At 40.5% G+C, this 25,000-nt stretch overlaps 3 protein-coding genes across 5 annotated transcripts in view; 2 read left to right on the forward strand and 1 right to left on the reverse strand.

Moving 5' to 3' along the window:
- rpl23 (ribosomal protein L23) overlaps positions 1 to 25,000 on the reverse strand; it is a 279,577-nt gene that overhangs the window by 212,107 nt on the left and 42,470 nt on the right. The gene's annotated exons all lie outside the window — the stretch shown is intronic.
- pyya (peptide YYa) lies at positions 2,355 to 8,509 on the forward strand. Its single transcript, XM_060892410.1, has 4 exons — positions 2,355 to 2,430; positions 4,149 to 4,336; positions 6,738 to 6,818; positions 8,327 to 8,509. The coding sequence occupies exons 2-4, from the start codon at positions 4,149 to 4,151 to the stop codon at positions 8,349 to 8,351; spliced, it is 294 nt and encodes a 97-aa protein (XP_060748393.1). The 5' UTR covers positions 2,355 to 2,430; the 3' UTR covers positions 8,352 to 8,509.
- mpp2a (MAGUK p55 scaffold protein 2a) lies at positions 9,489 to 23,832 on the forward strand. The gene is made up of 13 exons (XM_060893218.1): positions 9,489 to 9,577; positions 14,836 to 14,884; positions 15,165 to 15,262; positions 15,337 to 15,489; positions 15,596 to 15,745; positions 17,231 to 17,458; positions 17,815 to 17,946; positions 18,658 to 18,760; positions 19,134 to 19,202; positions 20,527 to 20,688; positions 20,864 to 21,066; positions 21,169 to 21,297; positions 22,877 to 23,832. Exons 2-13 carry the CDS (start codon positions 14,854 to 14,856, stop codon positions 23,051 to 23,053), a joined length of 1,635 nt encoding a protein of 544 aa, XP_060749201.1. The 5' UTR covers positions 9,489 to 9,577; positions 14,836 to 14,853; the 3' UTR covers positions 23,054 to 23,832.

The raw sequence follows: 25,000 nt of genomic DNA on the forward strand, positions 1-25,000 counted from the left end.
AACATCATCGAAGTCTTTTCCTCTGACATGGCAGCACATCATGGATTATTCCTTGCATAACGTATATAAAAATATTGGCTGTATTATTTTAGCTGTTTTCATAGAACACAACAGGAAATGAATAGGATTTAAAATCATACAAGTTAAAATCATCAAAACTATGAGGATGACTCAAATGAAAATGTTTTTGATTTTGCAGCAAATTTTCAAACAGAATTGCAATTTCGTTCGTGAGCTTTCACTGAGATTTCATTTCCTCTTATCTTTAGTATCTTTAGTCATATCCTTTTTCTCTTTACAAGTAGACTCTATTTTCTATTACCTCACAAAACACATGGCTTTTTCTTGACTAGCCTTTTATCAGTGTTATCTGAATAATTAAACATCTCGCTAAATAATCTGTTCATCACCACCCAGCATGCACCAGCATCTATCGCTAGAGATGATGTACATGAATGTTTAATGACTTAATGTAAACAGAAGACAAACTCAACAAAGTCTTGATATTGAGATATAGCGAGTATGAGCACATGTTTGTAAATGTTAATGTGAATAATTCAAAAAGCTCAGAGAGAGAGAGAGAGAGAGAGAGAGGGAGAGAGAGAGAGAGAGAGAGTGATGGGATGAGTGTGTGGGTTGGTTGCAGGTTCATGTTCATGCTTTTGTAATTTTGCCACCCAGTGCATCATTACATCTGCGAGTGATTGTTCACAAACTTCCTAGTGAGTCTTAATCATAGCCTGGAAGTGATTCAACAGCCTGGATCCATAACACCACCGCTGGGGAATAAACTCTTCTTCTAGGCATGTTTTTTGTTTCCCCATGTGTCCAGTGCAGTGATGCACATTTACCTTGAACCTAAAGAAGTAAAACATCAGACCAAAATAAAATGTATGTGATGTTTCCTTTATCATAAATGCTGTCAATCAAACAAAACCCGATTGGTGTCTGAGGTCTGCACCTCCGGTTCAAACCATGTCGTCACCTGACATCAAACCTCAGTGTAAGTGATAACAGGAACTGAGTTGTCACACAAAATTAAATCAAACTACTTGCAAATGTTAATGCTGTGAAAAAAAAAAAAGGGCATGAAATTAATCAAGCTTCTCATTGGGACCCCTAATTATTTTTCCTGTAATATCACACCGTGTCGTGTTTTATTCCTTACTAATGACGTTAAAACAAACCTATACACACAGCATGTGATTTGATAATGCTATACAACACGATGGTTTAGGATGCAGCCTAGAAAAGTCATTTGTCTCCATCGCCATCTTGTGTTTCTTCAGTATTGTGGTCCACTAATGGCTAGAAAAATGCAAATTCCTCAAACTCAGAATGACTTTTTTGTGGATCTTTAACACTTATTCATATAGCCTGTAGATAGATATGTTTTAACACATAGACTCATATAAATATAAGTTTGAATATGATTACTACACAGCTATACTGCATATTTAGCTAATTAATAGCTTTAAATTAGCTCAGTATGCTAGTGTTTATAAAAGTCCAGCTGGACACAAATGTAGGATTTCAGGTGTTAATTCCACACTGTAAGACTTTTATTCAGTTCTTCTGCCTAATAGGAGATTCAGTACATAATCCTACATTTGTAATCCTAGTATTCTGTTATTACTTTCACCGAATATCAGGGTTAGCATCTTAAATTGCTAAAGCGTTTGCTAGTGTGTTGTGATGACTTATGCTTGTTATTAGCCATGGTTTATCACTTCAAAAGAACTAAAGAGGGCTGATGGCCAACATTTAAGACACTTCATTTTATCTATATGTTTAGTATATAACTGTTATTTTGTCAAATATTTATTCTAATAATCTTATTAGCTAATTACATATTAAGCTATATAGCTATATCAGGCTGACTGACAAATTCAGGATATATGACAGGTATATAATGCTGTAAATCAACTTATATACAAATATATAGGTTTTTATTCTATAAGTACATTTTGTAGCCTACTATGTAGCCTAATTAAGAAATCAATTAAGACATCAATTAGGCGAATTAAAATTTGTATAGGATTTTTGAACTCCAACGCTCGCGCACGAGCCGGGTGCCGTGCCGACTCACTCACTGACTCACTGACTCAGGAGCACGCGAGAGGTGCGCGCGCGCGCAACAGGTGCTAATTACACACCGTTTGGGTTCGCGAGCAACAAGGAATCGGGATTGATTTATCTCAAAACACGTCAAAATAATCTAATATCTATGTCGTGAGCGTGTACATGCGCGCGCGCTCGTGCTAAGCCCTCCCCGTGCGCCCCCACCCCTGTGCGTTCCCAACGCGTATAAAAGCGCGCGTGCGGCAGTCCGCACACATCAGCGATCAGCAGCACGCGCCACTTCTGAGTCCGGACACTTCGGCATCCGTTAGAGCTTTGATCCCAAACAGCTTCATCACAACACCAAAAGTAAGTGTTATTCCAGTTATTCCAATTCTTTTTAAAACGCAGAAAACAGTCGCGTGCCTTTTTCCTTTTTAATGAATGAGTGTAGTATAAATTCTCGTTATATAGTTTAGTGCAATTGCGGCACACTTTGTTACGCAAAAACAAGTTGTGCATTTGTATAGGATCGCAGATATATATAATGTTAGTGACCCCTGTCAGATTCATGCGTCAAAGTTGCACTATATAGCACCTAACTAATAAAAACATTTTTATGTCCAAGCTGTTGCATAGAGCGCATTATTCAATAAGATGAACTGCATCCAGTTACCATTTCCTCTCAGAAACTGAAACAAATTAAAACAAAAAGAAGTTGTGCATTTGTTTAAGATCGCACAAATATATACAGTATATCTACTATTATGCTAGGGATCTCTGTCAGATTCATGCGTCAAAGTTGCACTATATATCACCATGTTTGCACTATATACTGTAGTAGCACTATATATTACCATGTTTGCACTATATAGTTGCACTACATAGCACCTAACAAATAAAAACAAATAAAATGTAAAATGTATGTAAATTTTTATGTCCAAGCTGTTGCATATTTCAAAGATGCTGTAGTCATAATTCTATCTAATATTAATCTTGAATTTTGCATTCTATTAATCTTTATATTATTCTTTATAAAAAACTTTTGTTCTATGTTTATGTTCTGTAAAGCTGCTTTGAGACGATGTCAACTGTAAAAAAGCGCTATAGAAATAAACTTGAATTGAATTGAATTACATTTTAATGGACTGACATGTCCGGGTGAGAAGCAACGACATGTTACACAGAGAAAAGACAAAAACAAGGTGTTATGTTAACTGACATTAAAGAATGTATAACTGATATCATTCCCAAACTTTATATAAATGAATTCTGCCAGAATATAGAGCGTATTATTCGATAAGAATAAACTGCATCCAGTTCTCACTTGCTCTCAGACACTGAAACTAATCTAAGAAATGACAAACATTCGTCGCTTTTCTATTTTCTATTTATATTGCTGTCTGATACGTTTCAATTGTGTAATGTGGTGAAGATTCTTGTGAGATTTTAGTCTTATAAAAGGCAAAAATAAACAAAAAGATCCTGATTGTCATATGAGGACTTTTGCTGCGACCCAGAAGACGTTTCATCCTAATGAGGTCTCGGGGAGTTTTTCTCTGCTTTTAAAACCTATTTATGGTTTTAATACCAGCTTGAAATGTTCTTTAAAGACTTGTCGTCAGTCAGTGAGGAGTTGCGGTAAGATTTGTGTGAAATCAGCAACAACCGGTTCATTCCAGTTAACTGGTGCTGGTTTTAATGATGTTACTTCCAGAATCTAATATATAATCTTATGGGTTTTTTTTTGTTGTTGTTTTTTTTTTTCAATTTAGGACAATATTTTTTGCACTATTTGTTAAATACAATTTAAGGACACAAAAACAACAACAACACATATTTAATTGTTTCTTGTCCTGTTCTCTTCTTTTATTTCCATTTTAACGACTGCCGTGTGTTTTGTAGTGAAGATCAGATATATTTCGTATTAGACTAAATATGAAATCCATCAGCCGTATCGCTGGACAATGAAACTCAACACCACTGAGGACTAAATTCACATCAGATGTAATTAACGTGATGCGTGAAGCTGAACGTCTCGTATGTCGACCGTTCAAGGAAGTGTTTTTTTTTTCTCTCTCTAACAGATGAGTGTGGTATTGAAGTCGTGGACCGCTATCTTTACCCTGTTCCTGTGCGTTCTCCTGTATCTCAGCACCGTGGTGGATGCCTATCCGCCAAAACCGGAGAACCCCGGAGAGAACGCGGCACCCGAGGAGCTCGCAAAATACTACACTGCTCTCAGACATTACATCAACCTCATCACCCGGCAAAGGTGAGTGAGACGAGACGAGACGAGACGAGTTTTACAATCTCAGAACAAGCATCGAGTAAACGAGGTTTATTACTACAGCGATTCAGTAAATTGGTTATTCCGATTATTCGGCTTTTCCAAATGTTAATCTAAATATATTAACATTATATTAAATGATATATTATTTTATATTAGATAATATGAAGGTTTTTTATTTGTCACATACATTTTTTTCTGTTACTTGTCCCGTAGTGCGACAACGAACGTTACACAGTTTATTCAGTTCGATTTCATTTATTTTTTATAGTGTTTTTAAACAATGGACATTTGTCTCAAAACAGATTTAAAAAAGCATCGAAACAGAATAAAAATTCTTTAACAGAGTTTCAAATGAAGTTAGTGTTTATCTCTAACATCGATCCCTAATGAGTTTATGGTCTCTCGTATTTTACAGAGGCTCTGATTTTAGACCTGTTTTATTTTTTTATTTGGACTTGTGAGAGATCTTCTGATTTTAGATCCATGTAAATGATTTTTGAATATAATATAAAAGTTTACTGTTATTATTATAATGTAGAGTTTCTGGGTTTTTTCTGATATTATGAAATTTATCTCAGAGTTTATGAGTTTAGGTATAATAAAGGGTTTGCGAATTCTTGTACATTTCCGATATTTCTCATATACAGATTTTTCAGATTTTTTATAGAATTTATAGTTTCTAGTAGAGTTTCTCAGAGTTTTCACTTCTGGTGTGTAAGAACGTGTGATAACTGATACAGAACAAGTACAGAAGCTCTACCGGGGCTTCACATCAGCAACCTGGAGTTCTCCTCCATCTCCATCTCCATCTCCTGTCACACCCTGCACTGGATCCATCACTCAGCTCTGTAGTCAGAGACAAAGATATCATCACGGTTCACTCCCAGAGCCTATAAAAGCCCAGCAGATGCATGCTGAGTGCTTCCAAATCCAATCCAAAGCAAATTTGGCTGCTGAGCTTCGCCCCGGACTCCCTGACCGCGCTTATACACACGCTTACGCTTTCAGAACGCCTGCTTGACATTTGAAGGAGAAAGACTCATTGTACTGTACGTTGGGCTTTCCGGGCTTCATAAAGCACTCGTTTACTGACCTTTAGAGGAGGGAAGAGGAGAAGACGAGAGAGTGGACTGAACTGGACGGAATTTACATCGAAACTATTTAAAGTTTCATCATCATCTGTTTTTACGTAATTTTATTCCAACGGGATTTTTTTGCGAGAGAAGCTCGATGGCATTAATAAGCCACTCTCCATCCATCACAAGCAGACAGGATGTTCTGACCGTCAGCGTTGGCATGTCAGTATGACTGAAGCTGTCTCAGTTCCACGGTCAGTGCGTCGTAATTCCACCCGTATCTCTCTGACTAAATTGTTTGCTATGTTCCCAGTGGAGAGAACGACGCTGGCACGACCGAACGTCAACCGAACGGCCGACTGAATCACCACTCGTGGCCTGGTTTTCTCCCAACATCAGATTGTCAATCAGGTTACGAGTAATAATGCAAAGTTGCTGTACTCCTAGTTGCCTAGCAACAGTGCTCTCGGCGTGCTGTACGAAATCAGGAGTTTTGTTTAAACGCACCATTAATCGTGGCACGACAGCCATCAATGAAGCAGTATGAAGACTTTTCCTCCTTAAGTTTTGATCGTTTATCATAAAGAGATGATTTTTAACAGTTTATGGAAGGAGTCTTCAGTGTTCAGGTTTACTGGACCGGGTTCACTTTCCCTCCAGTGCGCTGGTGTTGCCTGAAGTTCAGGATGAATTCGAGGGAAAAACTGCTGCATTTTTTCACTGGTTTCTATTCGTTTGACGGCTCCTCGCTGTGTCTCTCCTGCATGTCTTTGAGCCGGTTCGTTCCTCCACGCGTCCTGACAGAGACACAGAGCTGCTGCACGACTTCAGGGCAATTACTGTTCCGTTTCTGTGCTGGTCCCTGTCACACCTGTCGTGGATTTTATTCACAGTGACATCATCAGTGGTGAACAGTGAGAGAGGTAAGAGGAGAGGAGAGGAGAAGAGAGGAGTGTTCACTCTTTCATTAGTGAAGGTCAGACTTTGTGATCGCTCAGGTCATGTTTATAGAGAAAAATCCCTTAGTGTCAAAGTAAAGGTGATTATCTCTCTGACGCTCTCTCAATGTCTGTCTTCCTCTCTTGTTCATCTTTCTCCCTCTCTTTCTTGCTTTTGCTCTCTCTGTCTTTGTCTCTTTCTCTCTCTCTTTCTCTATCTCTATCTCTCTCTCTCTCTCCCTATCTCTTTGTCTCTCTCTTACATTCACTTTCTCTGTCTATCTGGCTGTCTCTCTGTTTTCTCTCTCTCTCACTCTCTCTCTCCTCTCTCATCCTCTCCCTGTCTTTCTCTCCCTCTCTCTCTCTCAGGTATGGAAAGAGGTCGACTCAGGAGGGAATTCTGACAGACCTGCTGTTCGGAGACAGCAATGACCACAACCAGGGATCAAGGTGACACACTCACACACACTCACACACACACACACTCACACACTCACACACACACACTCACACACGCACTTTAAACACATCACTTCATCAGGTCAGAATGGGCGTGTCTGAAAACCACACATGGGAAAATGACTTTATTCCACACTTCATGAATATTTCACACCTGTGAGCAGATCAGAGGGACAGATGGGTCTCTCTATCGCTCTCTCTTTCTGATGCACACTGACATTTTAACACACCATTTAATCAGACTTCAAAGAGGCAGGAAACACCATTGAAAGAGATAGAGTGAGAGAGAGAAAGAGAGAGGGAGTGAGATAGAGAGGGAGAGAGATAGCGGGAGAGAGATAGAGAGAGTGAGAGAGACAAAGAGAGAGGGAGTGAGATAGAGAGGGAGAGAGATAGCAGGAGAGAGAGAGATAGCGGGAGAGAGATAGAGAGAGAGAGGGAGTGAGATAGAGAGGAAGAGTGGGAGAGAAAGAGAGAGAGATAGCAGGAGAGAGGTAGAGAGAGTGGGAGAGAAAGAGAGATAGCGGGAGAGAGATAGAGAGATAGCGGGAGAGAGATAGAGTGGGAGAGAGATAGAGAGAGGGAGTGAGATAGAGAGGAAGAGTGGGAGAGAAAGAGAGATAGCAGGAGAGAGATAGAGAGAGTGGGAGAGATAGAGAGAGGTAGCGGGAGAGAGAGAGTGGTAGAGAGCGGGAGAGGAAGAGAGATAGAGAGAGGGAGAGAGGGAGAGAGGGAGAGAGTTAGCAGGAGAGAGAGAGTGGTAGAGAGCAGGAGAGGAAGAGAGAGAGAGATAGTGGTAGAAAAAGAGAGAGAGGTAGCGGGAGAGAGAGAGTGGTAGAGAGCAGGAGAGGAAGAGAGAGAGAGGTAGAGAGAGAGTGGGAGAGAGAGAGAAAGGTAGCAGGAGAGAGAGTGGTAGAGAGCAGGATAGGAAGAGAGAGAGAGATAGTGGGAGAGAGAGAGCACACATCTATTAACACACATTAATTTTCTATTAAATTCAATTAAAATGATTATTAATATCTACATTTTCAATAAAACACTAAATCAATAATCACAATAAAAAAATAAACAAAGTATTTTGAAGTCCATTTCAATGTTTGTTTTTATTTTATTCATTTATAAATGTGTACAGTTAGAGATTCTAATTAATCATATTTTATTTGTAAAGAATGTAATTAAACATATAACAAAACATTCAACAGTTATTTTTTATTTTTATTTTATTTTATTAGATATATTTGTTTATCGTGTAAATTTTAATGTACCAGGTTGATACTTAATGTTTATAATCCAGAGTAATTTTTACAGTCGTTAATTTATATATCTTTCACATTTTGTTTATTTTATAACAATATAAAATAGAAACAGCAGAAATTGCTAATCAGATCAATGTTTATTATTCATTATGAGTGTAACGTGATTAGGATGTTGATGTAGAGCAGAATGTGTTGCTCTGTGGTGTAATAACTGACCCGTCGTCCTGCGGTCATGTGTTTCAGGTACGAGGAGTCGTTCATGTGGTGATGTTCGCCGCCCCCCACCTCCCACCACACCTCGCTGGTCTCCTGTGCCTCATTCTCCAGGCCCTGCACCCTAACACCACCCGACGGTCGTTCTTCATCCTCCTCCTCCTCCTCCTTCTCCACATCTCTCTTCATCGACGCATCGAACTGTACATAATTTATTACTAGACAGAGAATCTGTGTCTCTGGAAACATCACTGTGTCTAACGGAGGATTTATTCTTTCTGTTTGTACATATTAATGACTGTGATTAAAGGTTTAAATGATGATACGTGACGTCTGAGACTCTGGTGTTTGAAACGAGTGAACGTTTGGGGGGAAAAAAAAGAAGAATGATGATTCTTTCTTTATTACAGAATGCTTTCTTCATTTAACGGTGCTTTGTGATTGAAATACAGAAATATCAGGCTAAATGTCAGTTTATCAGCAGAAAAAGCAAAAGTTTACATTTTGATGGTCAAAACGGACTGACGCATTTCTATACTTTATATATATTCTATATATTTCCATTACATACAGAGAATCTTATATATACAATATATAATGTACACAAACACACACTGCATTATATTGCATTTTAATAGACAAAATATATACAAAAATATTAACGACTATTTTTAATATTTTTTATATAATCTACAGTTTATAATAATTATAAAGCATTTGCATTTATTTAATGTATTAATTAGTTATAGTACATTTACAGTGTAAAACTGTACGGCATTGTTAATGTGATTTATATTTATATTATATTTAATATTTATAACTACAACTACACTGAAATTGATGTAACTAACTGTACAGATATATAATTATTACTATATAATAATAATTATTATAAATATTAAACGTTAATTTGTCATTTGGGTGTGTGTGTGTATGTGTGTGTGTGTGTGTATGAAAAAAACATTACATAAAAAAGATAAAATATGTTAACATTCTATAAATAAAAATAAATGACTAACTAACTGCTGAATATTCATGCTGGTAAATCAGCGTGGTGTTGATTTAAAGCGGTAATTCTGTTGGTATAGCAGCTGGTGGGCCCCACCGCCCCACCGCGCTCTGAGCCTAGGCCTCAGTCTCAGTCTGTCGTTGCCCCTTTAAGAGCACAGTGCTGGAGCTCTTCAGGATCGCGAGCGCATCACGGAGCAACACAACACAACACAACACACACACGTACTATCGCGGATACAGACACCGGATACAGACACCGGATACAGACAGGTAGAGTTTCTTTCTTTTTTACACGTTTTATGTGGGTTTGGGATAAAACGCAGTTACCATGGCACCGTGATTCCCCGCTGTAGCGTGTTGTTCCCCGTGTTCATGTTTATGTCCTGCCGAGTATCTGACGTCTCAATGCTTTTGTTCTTCCAGAGAGAGAAGAGAGAGAGAGGAAGAGAGAGACAGAGAGCTGGAGAGAGAAGAGAGAGAGAGGGACAGAGAGAGAGGAGAGAGGGGGATAGAGAGAGGGAGATGGAGAGAGAGACAGAGAGAGGGAGAGAGAGAGAGAGGGAGAGAGATGGAGATAGAGAGAGGGAGATGGAGAGAGAGGGAGAGAGAGACAGAGAGAGAGAGACAGAGAGATGGAGAGAGAGAGAGGGAGAGAGATGGAGATAGAGAGAGGGAGATGGAGAGAGAGACAGCGAGAGGGAGAGAGAGACAGAGAGAGAGAGGGAGAGAGAGAAGAGAGAGAGGGAGAGAGAGACAGAGAGATGGAGAGAGAAGAGAGAGAGGGACAGTGAGAGAGGAGAGAGGGGGATAGAGAGAGGGAGATGGAGAGAGAGACAGAGAGAGGGAGAGAGAAACAGAGGGAGAGAGAGACGGGAGAGAGAAGAGAGAGAGAGGGACAGAGAGAGAGGAGAGGGGGGAGAGGAGAAAGGGGGAGACAGAGAGAGGGGATAGAGAGAGGGAGATGGAGAGAGAGGGAGAGAGAGAGACAGAGAGAGGGAGAGAGACAGAGAGAAAGAGAGGGAGGGGGAGGGAGAGAGAGAGGGAGACAGAGAGAGTGGGGGGAGGGAGAGAGAGAGAAAGAGAGGGAAAGGGAGAGAAAGAGAGAGAGACAGAGAGATGGAGAGAGGGGAGAGAGAGGGGGGAGAGAGAGAGTGGGGGGAGGGAGAGAGAGAGAAAGAGAGGGAAAGGGAGAGAAAGAGAGAGAGACAGATGGAGGGAGAGAGAGAGAGACAGAGAGAGATGGAGAGAGAGAGAGACAGAGAAAGAGAGAGAGGGAGAGAGAGAGAGACGGAGAGAGAGAGAGAGAGAGATGGAGAGAGAGAGAGAGAAAGAGAGGGAAAGGGAGAGAAAGAGAGAGAGACAGATGGAGGGAGAGAGAGAGACAGAGAGAGATGGAGAGAGACAGAGAGAGAGAGAGACGGAGAGAGAGAGAGAGAGAGAGAGATGGAGAGAGAGAGAGACAGAGAGAGATGGAGAGAGAGACAGAGAGATGGAGAGAGAGAGATGGAGAGATTTAAGAGATTTACCTGTTAAATGTTACACCTTGATGAGATGTTCACATGTTCTCATGGTGTAAACATAAATGACATGATTCATGATGGAAGCTTCGTTTGAAGGCTCATTTGCTCATTTGCATATTACATGAGGAGGAAAATGATCCTGCTGTCTATGGGGTTGAGTGACGTCATCTTACTGCCAACAATATTAAATAAATACGTACTTTTTATATGTACATTTAATTGTCTGTGAAACACGTTCACTTTATGGCTCATGTATCTGTCCTGAGGTTAATAAGATAAACACACAGCTTGTCCTGATAAGTGACACTGGAGACTCCTTCTGTAAACGTTACATAGACAACTTCACTGTCAAAGATTACACACTTTTATGCTGTTTTATGCAAATGTGCAGTTACTGTAGAAACGATTTCAAAACAAATGCATCGACCTTCATAGAAACCTCTGTATAAATTTGTTACGGCAGATTCTAAACTTTAGAGATTAATCCTCTCTGTCTAATTTGCATATTGTTTATAATCAGCATCCAGTAAAACGGCTTTGTCAGAGAGCTCATTTGCATATCGCTGCCGTCTGTGATTTGCATATAAGGAAATACAACTTTACATTCATTCTGTTTGTCTCGGTCATCAGGAAAGTCTGTGTGTGTGTGTGTGTGTGTGTGTGTGTGTGTGTGTGTGTGTGTGTGTGTGTGTGTGTCATGGGTCCGTACACCGGTGATGATTCATCGTTATTAATGAGGTTTACATTTTCTCGCTCCATCTCGCACCACTTACTGTCACTGAGCCTTCAAACTCAGGGGAGAGATTAGCATGAAAATTAGACAGGACGATGAACTGGCACACGCTTTCACAGAGCACACGGCTATTGTGTGTGTTTGTGTGTTAAGGGTAGCAGATGGGGTGTGGAGTTCCGGGCCCCAAGGAGCAGATGGAGATCAGGTCTGAGTGTGATGGTCACAGTGTAGCATTTATTACAAATACCAGAATTTTCTATTTGTTGTACAATTTATTTAGTTGCAGTACATCGATTTGTCAATCCACCCATCAATTTATCTATCCATTCTTCAGTGTATCCATCCATCCGACCAATTATCAAACGATCCATCGTGTTACCTGTTCATCCATCCATTCATTTATTCGCACATTTATCCATCCGTTCGTTTATAAGTCCATGCAACATTTTCCCATCCATCCATCCGTCCATCCATCCGTTCACTTGTCTATTCCTCCATACGTTTGTCCGTCTATTTTCTTATCCATTCATCCACCGAACATAATTTATTTCATTAAAATTTTCTAAAAACAATCCTGTCTTTGGACTGGTGACTGTGGGATGAGTTGTGGACTGATGTCGTCACATGGCGGTGACTGTTTACTCCAGAATCCTCTGTGAGAACTCAAAAGTTTCACTGTAGAAGAAACCCTGAAGGACCTCTGTGTGTTCAAGAACCCTTGAAGAACCTTTTATTTTAAGAAGGCTCTCGATCATTCATCCATCTGTCTGTCTGTCAGTCAGACAGTCTACCAACCATCTACCACTTACCCCTGTCTCTATCCATACATCTATCTCTGTTATAGACTTACTTTATTCTGACTAGACTCCCATATTGACCCTGTGGGTGGTTCCCCTTGGGAGCTGAGCTTGTAGACACACAGCCAAAAGGAACTGGAACGAATCCGTTTGGCAGAAAGGCTACAGGACGACTTCTGCTGCTCATGCCAGACCATTCTGGAAAGATCTACAGCTCAGTCTCAGAAGCTCAACCTTCAGCAAGCGCTTTACTCTGGCCTGGGTCGCGGTGGAGCTGGAGTCTATCCCAGGAACGCTGTGTGGGAGGTGGGAATATACCCTAAACGGGACGCCAGCACATCACCGTATGCAGCTCGTTGTATTATTAATTTATTTAAAATCCGTTTATATATCTCGAGAACTGTTCTGACCCAGTTTATGATGAGCTCCTGGTTTTTACAGCTCCAGTTCCAAATAAACACTACTGGATATGTCAAAAGGGGGAGGAGCCAGTCAGTATTTCCTTTAACTCTAGCATCGATGTGTTGATGCAGATCTGTTATTATGATGAAGCGCGTTGTGTTTAACTCCCGGTGATACGTGAGAGCACAGGATCGAGTCTGGAGAGAGTGTGTGTGTGCGTGTGTGTGTGCGTGTGTGTGTGCCTGTGTGTGTGTCTGTGTGTTCGGCCAGGCTCATTCACCCTGCCGAGGCTTTCTATACACTCGGATATAAATATCTCCTTTAAGTGTATGTTTTTAGCTACAGTTCAATTCAATTCAGGTTTATTTTTATGGCGCTTTTTACAATAGACATCGTCTCAAAGCGGATTTACAGAACATAGAACAAAAGGTTATTATTATTATTATTCAAGATTAATATTAGATCTATTTAAATGTGTTTGTATTTATCCCTAATGAGCAAGTCTGAGGTGACTCAGGTGACTGTGGGGAGGAAAAACTCCCTTAGATGGTAAAGGAAGGAACCTTGAGAGGAACCAGACTCAAAGGGGAACCTCATCCTCATATGGGTGACACTGGGGGTGTGATTATAAATATACAGTCTGATAAATGTTGTATTGATGTAAAAGACCACATGGAGTTCAAATCTCCTCTTTAGTATCACAGAGTCTAACTGGAGCTGGTAGATCTCTAGATGTCTCAGGATCCTCACAGAGTCGGCCTCGTCTCAGTGGAGGTCCAAAATCTTCATTACAAGGAAGACAATCAGAGCTGGTATTTCTGGATGCCTCGGGACGGGTAGAAAGAGAGAAGCAGTGGAGAGGAATTAACGTAGATGCTGTTCATAAAAATGTGCAAGTCTGATATAATAGTGCACAATATTATGGGATGTATTATGTGTACGTCTGACTAAAGAGATGAGTTTTTAATCTGCTTTTAAACTGTGAAAGTGTGTCTGAGCCCCGAACACTATCAGGAAGACTATTCCAGAGTTTGGGAGCTAAATAAGAAAACGCTCTACCACCTTTAGTAGACTTAGATATTCTGGAACTACCAGAAGTCCTGAGTTTTGTGATCTCAGAGAGCGCGAAGGATTGTAACGTGTTAGAAGACTAGTTAGATATGTGGGAGCTAAACCATTAAACGTGGGGTCTCCGGTGTTTGAGAAACACTTCAGAAAACCGAGTCGGGCCGCCAAACAAAACAAAAACAAAACTAACGTGTAGCCAATGAGCAGAAAGGGGCGTGTCTTGTCAATATGGGCGGAGCGAGTGTTCAGTGCGCATGTGTGACATTAGCAGAAAGCGGTTTTAACATTGACATGGAGGATAAAAACAAAGAAAGAAAGTGAAGAAAGACTTACGATAAGGTAAGAAGTAGGACGTGTTAATATAGGATCAGCTTTCCAGCGCTGGAGAGAACTGAACGTCTTCAGCGTGAAACGGAGCTAAACCTTTCATAGTACAACACACAGTACTACACAAACACATGTGTATTACCATAGTATTACTCATTGTGTTCATTTATTGATAAAAATATCCCCTCGGTCAGCTGCCCCAACAGGTTCCGCCATAATAGTTGTCTGGGTTATACTTGGGTTATACTTGTCTGGTGTATGTGTGGGCGGAGCTAACAAAACAGGGGTGGGACCCATTTGGGTTAGGGGTGTGTTTGTTTTGGTGATTTCAAATGTCAACATTGGCTTTCAAACAATGGAGACCCCACCTTTAATGTTGTGGATTTTTAATTAAGCAGCTATTCGTTCCCTCAGGAACTTCGTTTTCTTTCTCTCTTTGGATATTTCCAAATACTGAAGGCACCCGAGTCACACTCCATCTCACTGGAACCCCATCAGTGACACATTACACACAACAGTGTGGGTTTGTAACGCAAAAATTTACTAAAGTACTAAAGAGCTACTCAGACAGAGCTCAAACCTGTCGTATCAGAGTTCTAACATCTCTCTCTCTCTCTCTCGCTCTCTCTCTCTCTCTCTCTCTCTCTCTCTCTCTCTCTCTCTCTCTCTCTCTCTCTTTAGCTCAGAGATCATCTCATCATGCCTGTAGCCACCACTCACACGGAGCCTGGTAAGTCCTCACGTCCCACCGTTTTCACTCAGAAGTGTTTGTCATCTATACACAAGTGGCCCTTTGCAGTGAGAACAGTTTAGCTGAAGCGATTTCATCAGACACGGTTAGTTCATCTCTAACTGCACAGACCGCTCGACTTCCCAGCTCACAGAAAGTGCAGTTTAAATAAAAATTTCGACAAGAACCCGACAATAAACTTTAGTTTAGACTAAAATATTTGTTAAGTAAACGTTGCAGATTTGTTAGCTTATGGTGTGTCATCATTATCCCGCTGTAGCTCTGTCGCAGGTGGATGCTCTGAGCGACAGCACCAGCTCCGCCACGGCCAACGACCTCGACCTCATCTTCCTCAAAGGCATTATGGAAAGTCCACTGGTGAGTATGTTAAACAAAACACACACACACACACACACACACAAAATATTGTTGAATGTCTGTGTGTTCTGCAGAATGCTGAGAGTCCGGAGGAACCTCGTCTCGAGGCAGTGGGAGACAAAAACATCGAGCTGCTGCAGGACATCCTGAGGGACCTGAGTCCCATCACTCACCGCAGTAACACCGCTGCCGAGCTCTCGAACATCCTTAACCAACCCCATTTCCAGGTAAATGCTCAGTACACACAGACTTGGAATTTTTAAGCAGATTTTCTTCTCCAGTTTTTGAGCAAGGTGTAAGAATGTAATTTGATGTGATGTGATGTGATTGCAGTCTCTCCTGGAGACCCACGACTCAGTGGCCTCTAAAACGTCTGAAACTCCTCCCCCAAGCCCACAAGCCTCTGTGGAGCTGAACCTGCCGTCGGTCCCCGCTGACGCCGTGCGCATGGTGGGCATCCGCAAAGTGGCCGGGGAACAACTGGTAGGGTTTCAACAACATAACCAATCATTGGGTGACCTCTCATTTTTATTAAAGTGTAATTATTCAATCGACAAAATACCGGTTAAGCTTGCAAAATTTCATAAACAAGCTCTCATGGCATGGACACTGGCCTACAAGCATAACTTTTCACCTAGGAGATATTATATTTGGGACAACAAAGACATCTTATATAAAAATAAATCTCTTTTTTTTTTAATACTGGGTTGAAAACAATATTATATTAGTTAGTCAGCTTTTAAATAATGATGGAAATTTATTGACATATAGAGAATTTTTGAATAAATTTAAAATACCATTTAGACCTAAAGAATTTGCTGTTGTAATGGATGCAATTCCCCAAAAAGTATTGATACTTCTGAGGAATGCATTACAGGGGGAAGATCTAAATTTTACAGATATCAAGGGTACAATATTTATTGGTAATACGAATATTTTACAAAATAGAGTCTCAAATAACTATATTAGGAATTTACTTAATAATATTGTTTATCCTCCAGCTCGTTTTTTCTGGTCTTCTGTGTTTGGGGATGTGAATTGGCGTAAAGCTTGGAGAACGGTGGATAAATTCTACGTTAATAATAAAGTAAAAGAAGTCTCTTTTAAAATAATGCATAGAATATACCCGGTAAAGCATGTGCTGGAACGTTTTAAATTAGATATTGATTACTCCTGTAATTTCTGTAAAGGTGAAAAGGAAACTATTTTTCATTTGTTTTTCCATTGCCTACATACAAAAATAATTTGGATTGAGATAGAGAATTTAATTAAGAAAAAATTGAACATTGAATTACAGTTGAGTGGACTCGATATAATGATACACTTTAATGATCATGGGATTGGAAAAGAGAAGGCATATTTCATACAATTGTTATTATTAATGGGAAAATTTCACATTCATAAAATGAAGTGGTCTGACTCCAAACCAAATTTTTTTTGCTTTATAAATGATTTCAAACTTTATTGTTCTGTTTTCGGTAATTGTCGAAGCAAAAAGGCAATTCGAGTTTATAATATTGTAAGCAGATATGATGTATAGGGTAGCATCCTTTTCCTTTTCCTTTTGTTTGTTATAATTTTGCTCTTGTCCTCTGGCATTGTTATTTCTTTTATTTTAGTTGCTGTGAATTTGTACTTTCAATAATATATCTCATTGTATTGTTGGTTTATGGCATTAATAAAAAAATAATAATAAAAAAAATAAAAAAATAACCAATCCACACAAAACAATGCTAAGCCAAATATCTTTTCAATATTTTCCCCGAGTCCTAATGAACAGAATCCTGGGATTATGTAGCTGGAGGTTTCACACTGCTCCTACTGTCCCAGAGGTTAACACTGAATCCTGGCTCTTTATACATTCCTAAACCCTGATGCAACCTTCTTCTTATTTACATATTCGCGTATCGACAATCCTGATGGGGCGGAGACACGTTACGTAACCTGTTCCGACTCCTCCCTCTTCAGGGCGTGACTTTCCGGATTGAGAACGGAGAACTGGTGATCGCTCGGATTCTGCACGGAGGGATGATCGATCAGCAGGGTCTCCTCCATGTAGGGGACATCATAAAGGAAGTGAACGGGAAGGACGTAGGGGACGACCCACGCGTGCTCCAGGAGGTGCTGCAGGAGGCCAGCGGCAGCATCGTGCTCAAAGTCCTGCCCAGCTACCAGGAGCCGCAGCCCCCCAGACAGGTAACAACGTGGAGTCTGAGTTTCTGCAAGGTTTATTTTAATGTACTGACTGTAACACATGAGCATGTATCATAAATATAGCAACCGCCCGCTCACACAGCAGACGAGGAGGAAACTCCGGTGTCGGAACACGAAGCCGGAATGTTTTTGGGTGTGAAATCTTTGCAGTTTCTGTGTAACTAATAAACCTGCTTTGTCTCATTCCCGTTTTTTTTTTACACATATGTTAAGTACAGTGTATATCGGAGGCAAATATTGATTTTACATGAACACAAAACACACACTTCCTCGTCCTGTAAACGCCTCCACGTATGATGACGGTAAAGACAGTAAACTAAACCTGTTGTTCATCGCAGGTCTTTGTGAAGTGCCATTTTGATTATGACCCGGCCAGCGACAACCTGATTCCCTGTAAGGAAGCCGGACTTCAGTTTAGCAGCGGAGACGTTCTGCAGATCGTCAACCAGGAGGACGTCAACTGGTGGCAGGTAAGACTAGCAGGACAAGACGAACCGCAATCACATGCACGGTCCTAATAACGTCTTCCGCTATCATGCCATGACATTAATCGTAACTAGGATGTCGTACCTCAGTGGTTAAGGTGTCGGACCACTGTTCGGAAGCTTGTGACTTCAAATCCCAGATCCTCAAAGCTGCCACTGCTGGGCCCCTGAGCAAGGCCCTTAACGCTAAAAATCTAGATAAGTGTATTCTTCAGTTTTTAAAATATTTATTGTTAGCCATCTGCTGTGGTATAATGGAAATGAAGGAAACAAACAGACTTCATAACACCACCCCGTCATTAAGCTACTCAAGTCTCCAGTCGCCGTACTGTGAAGTCAGCAAGAGGCGTTCCTACTATTGCTGGTTACCATAGTAACAAGGTGATGCGACTAGCATTTCAGAGCTTTCTCTCTGTTAAAATGAATTGTTCTGAAGGGATATTTGGTGTATAAAATTCATCATCATCATCATCATCGGAGATGAACGTCGTCTCTGGACACGCCCACATCGTTGGTCTGGTTGAATAACGAACGGTCGCTTTGTTGCCGAGTCATTGTATGTGTGAACAGTTAAAGCGGCAGCACTATCTAATATACAGTATAAACTATAGCTTAAATTAAATAGACACCTCACAGAGCTGTGTGTGTGTGTGTGTGTGCGCGTGTGTGTGTGCGTGTGTGTGTGTGCGTGTGTAGGCTCGACGGGTTCAAGGAGGACGTGCCGGACTCATCCCCAGTCAGCTGCTTGAGGAGAAGAGGAAAGCGTTTGTAAAGAGAGATGTGGAGCTCCCACCAGCAGGTAGCGCTGTTTCTAATCTTTCGAAAGCAATTTGTTTGGCAACATTTTATAGCAGGAGATTTCTACAATTTTGGACAATAACAACACACACTTTGATGGAAATGTGATCTGTACAGAACAAAAAGTGTTTCTCTGAATCCACACGTAAGACCAAAGAGAGACGGATGAGAAGGTTTGTGGATAAACGGTGAGCGTCAGACTGCTGAAAGCAACAATATTTACAGCAGCAACAGAAACACAGGAAGTAGATCATCCTGAGGATCCCTGCTTCGTGCTGCACTTCAGAGAATCTGTTCAGAGTTCCTCCTGATCTTGTTCTACAAACCTCAGGAGCTTTGGTATGCGAGCTAAAGGGAGCTCTGCTGTGTTTCAGGTACACTGTGTAGCGGGATCGGAGGCAAGAAGAAGAAGAAAATGATGTATCTGACCACCAAAAACGCAGGTGTGTGCTCCGTTTATACTCCGTGTCACATCAACCACTGACGAGTGTGTTTAAGAGCTTAAATGATGGAAATCTGGATTTTATCTAGGGCTGGGCGATACGGCTGAAAACTGTATCACAATATCAGTGTTTCATATCGGTCATATCGATAATTATTGATATTTTTTATGACCTATTTAAAATAAGGACCAGGAGAAAAATATATTACATTTAAACATTTTTATTTTAAACTTAACCTTCCTCTGATCGTAATCCCCTCAGTTATTAAGACAGAAATGTCAACAAGCAGAAAAACTCTAATAATTATAATGTAAACATAAGTCTAAAGTCACAATGAACACTTAATTATCTCTTAACATTTAAGGTGCAAAATGCTTAATAAAGTGTAATAAAATAGTGCAAAGTGTTAAATATAAACAAAGAGAAACCTAAGAATTTAGTGGAAGTTTAGTGCTATTGCATAATGTGCAGACGACGTTGGTGTGACTGCGGTCAGACTTCTAATATCCAAAAAACTGCCGTACTGGTGAGCTGACTTTTCCTCTTTTATTTACAATTTCCTGGCTCGCTGCAGCTCATTTTCTGCTCATCAGTCGCCGGTTACTGAAGAGGAATCCAGCAGACCGGCACGAGACGACGATATGGCGCAACCAAACGTGATACCGTTACATGATTGGCTGTTAGCGTGTCACCCCCTGCGTTGCTAGGTTACCAGAGAGCGAGCGCCTTTGTTAATGCAACCAAACTTGCTTCGCAACCTCTGTTTTCTTCCGACGAAGAATAAAAAATATCGAACACTTTTTTTTATTGATATCGATCGTGTGTCTATCGCGATACATATCGTTATCGTTTTATCGCCCAGCCCTAATTTTATCCAAACATGAATGAAGCAATAGAATCATCCTTATTAATTTTGCAGCTTAGATTTATTTATTTATTTATTTATTTATTATCAAAACTAATTAAACAGAATACAAGCCAATCACAGTGCCTGGAATATTACGGAGTGAAGATTTAATAAATAGCATTATACACTGTAGAGTGGTACATACTTCACTTCCTGTTCGCTGTAGAGTGGTAGACTGGATCATACTTCACTTCCTGTTTGCTGTAGAGTGGTAGACTGGATCATACTTCACTTCCTGTTTGCTGTAGAGTGGTAGACTGGATCATACTTCACTTCCTGTTTGCTGTAGAGTGGTAGACTGGATCATACTTCACTTCCTGTTTGCTGTAGAGTGGTAGACTGGATCATACTTCACTTCCTGTTCACTGCAGCATGTTAGATGGGATCATACGTCACTTCGTCTCTCTCCTCACTCAGATTTCGACATGCATGAGCTGATGATCTACGAGGAAGTGGCCCAGGTTCCTCCGTTCAAGAGGAAAACACTGGTTCTGATCGGAGCTCAGGGAGTCGGGCGACGCAGCCTAAAGAACAAGCTTCTGGTTTCTGATCCTCATCTGTTCGGGACTACGATTCCCTGTAAGTAAAAGCTGCGTTACTACTTCCACAAGCACACAAACTCAGTTTATATTGTACGACTCGTTACGGCAGCAGATTTTAGCCTTAATTTTCCCTCGTTATAAATATCACACGTCAAGACTTTCTAATTTCCATTTAAGCACAGAGTGGTAAATATTACTGCTTGATCTCTCAGACACTTCCAGGAAGCCTAAAGCGGGCGAGAGAGAGAGCAGGATGTACGCCTTCACATCCCGAAGCAAAATGGAGGCTGATATCAAAGCAGGCCGTTACCTGGAGCACGGCGAATATGATGGAAACCTGTACGGCACCAAGATCGACTCCATCCACGAGGTAGCCGAGGCAGGACGTCTCTGCATCCTGGACGTCCACCCGCAGGTGAGATTAGGAACAGGTTCCAGCCTCCGATGATTTCAGTCCTAAGAATCGACGATGCAGTGCTGTATGAATAAGAGCTTCATCATCTACGTGTTTGTCTAGTCTCTGAAGATCTTGAGGACCTCCGAGTTCCTGCCTTATGTAGTTTTCATCGATGCTCCAGAGTTCGAGGTGCTCAGGTCCATGAACAGAGCAGGCATCGAGGCCGGAGTGGTCAGCAAAGAGCTAACGGTACGAGCCTCGGTACAGTGAGTTTTACACTGCATGAGCTAGTGTTAATTTCGTGAGACGAGACAAAATATGTTCGTCAACAACCTTTTTTTCATGACTAAGACGAGACGATGACAAGACTGCACCACTGTCCAAAAACGCTGACTAAGGCCACGTTCACACTGCAGGTAAAAGTGGCCCAAATCTGATTTTTTTGGGGTCAAGTGACCAGGTCAGACTTCTTCAGGAGTAGTGTGAACACTCAAATCTAGCCCAGATCTGATTTTTTCAAATCAGATTCAGACCACTTCCATATGTGGTCCTGAATCAGACCCAAATCTGATTTTTTCCAATGTGGCCACAGTGTGAACAACCGAGGCGGATTTGATGCGACTTTTACGTCAATCTACATCGACATTCGTCACAATTATGCGCCGGCGAGTTCGCACACAAACGTGACTACGCCTACAGAATGGATCAAATAATCAAAAGTTGCCCTCGACATCCGAAAATTTTCAAAACACTGCGTCTCTGTGCTGCCATTACACAAACATTTAGAAAGAAAAGCGAAAATGCTTACTTCCTCCATAACCTCGCCAACTTTAGCGCAATGGCGTGCTGCGTGTGACGTCATTGTTATTGTTCGTTTGCGCATGCGGGTCAGTTCGAAACCTCAAACAGTTCACACTGGTATCTGATATAGGCCACATTTTAAAAGGTAATGTGAACAGCCAAACAAAAAAATCAGATCTGAGCAAAATATCCGAATTGAGCGTTAAGACTTGCAGTGTGAACGCAGCTTAAGACTAAATTAACATGCATTATTGTTGACAAAAAAAGACGAGACGAAAATGTTTTGTATAAAATAAAAACTAAGATAAAATCTCTCTTCATTTTCGTCTACAATTGTCTCTGCTTTTTCATCAGCTGTTACGCCTTTAAAATATTCACAACGAGTTCGCGGCTTCGCAATGTTTAGTGTGTGTGTGTAGAAAGAATTCGTCCACACGCCGCTCAAAAAAAATAAATAAAAACTCCTGAGCGCAAGTCCACCCCTGGTCTAGGCTTTTTGTGTTAAATTATATTTCCTGTCACTGCACAGGCTCTTTTATTGTACATGACAGCTTATGTCCCGATGACCGGTCTTTACATTACGATTAAAAGCAGCATCAATAAAGTAAAAAATGTGATGTGCGGTCAAGTTCGAGTGAAACATACATATATGTGAAACACTTTTTTTACTGAAATGTTTATCAGTAATAATGTGTTATTTTAAAAAAAGGCCACAATTTTTTGACTAAAACTAGACTAAAATGACGAGACTTTTAGTCGACTAAAACTTTACTAACAAAAAAAGATATGAGAATGACTAAATATGACTAAAACTAACAAGGACATTTGGTACAAGACTAAGACTAAATTAAAAATAGGTGACGAAATTAACACTAGCACGAGCATATTTATTTATTTGTTTGTTTGTTTGTTTGTTTGTTATTTCCCTCACAAACTCCAACCCTGAAAATATTTAAAAAAAAAAAAAAAAACCTCAAACACTGAAGACCAGAAAGCCTTAACTCTATGTTCATCTTCTACTTGGTAGGATGCTGAGCTGAACAGGATACTGGATGACAGCTGGAGGATTAAGAAGGCGTACGGACACTACTTCGACCTGACTGTCGTAAACGACGGCTTGGACAGAACCTACAGCAGTCTGAAGGCTGAACTGAAGAAGCTGAGCGGAGTTCAACAGTGGGTTCCAGTCAGCTGGGTGTTTTAGAGGACTGTCCCTCATTCGACCCTCATTTCAGTTACGTTAGATGAAAATTTATTTATTTATTTATTTATTTATTTATTTATCTATCTATCTATCTATCTATCTATCTATCTATCTATCTATCTATCTATCTATCCGTTCCATTTACTTCTAATCCTGAGCGAGAGCGTGTTTTGTAGCTTCTCACATGTCGCTGTCAACCATATCTGCTAAAAAAAAAAAGGCTGTGTCCCAAACCACACATCATTCGAGCTTTTAGCGTCAACTACGAACAAATGTGAGACCGATATATGTATTTTTAACGAGAAGCAAAACCCCTCGAACGACAAACTTTATTCACCGATATTCTAGATCACGACGTTAACAATTGTTAAGTGCGAGTATGTTATTTGAGACACGGCAATAAAATGTATTTAATTACAGATAAACACGATGACAGCTAACAGACGCAGGGACTATAGCAACGTGCAAAACTCTTGCACTAATACATCAGGGAGATTAACACACAGTCCACTGCCAGTAACCGCTTTAATGTTTTTACTTTTTAATATGAGCTAATACAAGTTCATATAAATTTGTATTAAGTAAAAAAAGCAGTAGGATAAGGTTGATGAGGATGAGGATGATGATGGATAAAGCATATCGTCGCTGTCGGGCGGAAACCTCGTATGTCCAAATTTGGTTAATTTCATATTTTTTCACATATCGATGCTATTGGTCAGTCCCCACGTGGGTCTGTTATTTTTACAAGTTATTAACCAATCTAAAGTCTTGAAAATAGCTTGAGCACAAATCTCATAACTCCATTGGACACTTCAACTGTCCACCTCTTCCTCACTCCGCGGGAGAGCTTCACGGCATATTTCTCCTCAAGAAGAGTCGCAACGAATCAACACGTCTTCTGAGGTAAATGTCTTCAAAACACTGGGCTCAAAGAAAAAAAATCTTGACCCCCGCTAGTTCTGGTGCTCGTCTGAGGACAGGAATTTAGCGCAAGACAATCCACTGCAACGTGGACTAAACCCTGTGCACTGCAGATAAGGTACGGCGTTTTTTTAATGTCCTGAAAAATAACGGTTTTGGAGATACGAGGATTCCGCCTGACAGCGACGATATGGAAGCTGTACTAATTGGGTGAAATATACAAATCCAGGTGGAAAAAAAAAGCAAGGTTCAATGTAGAAAATTCCAGAAAACTGTCAGAAAGTTGTATAACGCATGGCGTATTGTGACGTAAGCAAAACAGTCCGGTCTCGTCCAGTCTGGTTTGTTTGCTTTAATAGAGAGTCCACAGACAAAATAAACACCCAAAGAGCATGCGTTAAATTGGAGGAAGCCCGTTTCCACAAGATGGAGACAAACACCACGTGCAAAAATAAATAAAATCGATAGTTTCGTTACCGTTCACCTCCAAAACTCCAAGGTTGTTTTTAGACAAAGCAGTTTTGGTGTTAGAGAATAAAACAACTTGCCACATGCCTCCAAGTCGGTGCTGATTTATTTCCTAGAACAGCACAGCCCTAGTGTTTTAGTGTTTACTTCTGATAACTTACTATCACATCAAAACAAACTAAATAACAGGCACAGCTACTACAAATCAATCAACCAATTAATCTCTCGCACGATAACAGCAACTCAGTCCATCATATTATTCACACATTACTCACTTAAGTCCTCCAAGATGGTGTCTAATTCCAAACTCTCTCCTCTGAAGAACTCAACAAAGAGAAAAAAAACAACTCCTCATCCTCAAAACACTTTGAGGATGCAATGCGATGTTATTGGCTAAGCAATTAATGTTTTTTTTGATCACGTGACGAAGTTAAACACTTCCTATTGGCTCTCAGCAAAATCAGGAAACGTGTATATTAGCCTTCATTTCAAAACATATTTGTTTATCGTCGTCTACTCGAAGACTCTAACAAACACGGTGAGGAGTTCACGGTTCTT

The sequence above is a fragment of the Tachysurus vachellii genome, chromosome 18, assembly GCF_030014155.1.
Source record: "Tachysurus vachellii isolate PV-2020 chromosome 18, HZAU_Pvac_v1, whole genome shotgun sequence".
Lineage (NCBI taxonomy): Eukaryota > Metazoa > Chordata > Actinopteri > Siluriformes > Bagridae > Tachysurus > Tachysurus vachellii.

Coding starts and splice junctions, on each gene's coding strand:
- pyya (XM_060892410.1), top strand. CDS start 4,149: ATGAGTGTGGTATTGAAGTCGTGGACCGCTATCTTTACCCTGTTCCTG. Junction 4,337..6,737: donor AACCTCATCACCCGGCAAAG/GTGAGTGAGACG, acceptor TCTCTCTCTCAG/GTATGGAAAGAGGTCGACTC. Junction 6,819..8,326: donor GACCACAACCAGGGATCAAG/GTGACACACTCA, acceptor CATGTGTTTCAG/GTACGAGGAGTCGTTCATGT.
- mpp2a (XM_060893218.1), top strand. CDS start 14,854: ATGCCTGTAGCCACCACTCACACGGAGCCTG. Junction 17,947..18,657: donor AGGACGTCAACTGGTGGCAG/GTAAGACTAGCA, acceptor GTGCGTGTGTAG/GCTCGACGGGTTCAAGGAGG. Junction 19,203..20,526: donor TCTGACCACCAAAAACGCAG/GTGTGTGCTCCG, acceptor CTCCTCACTCAG/ATTTCGACATGCATGAGCTG.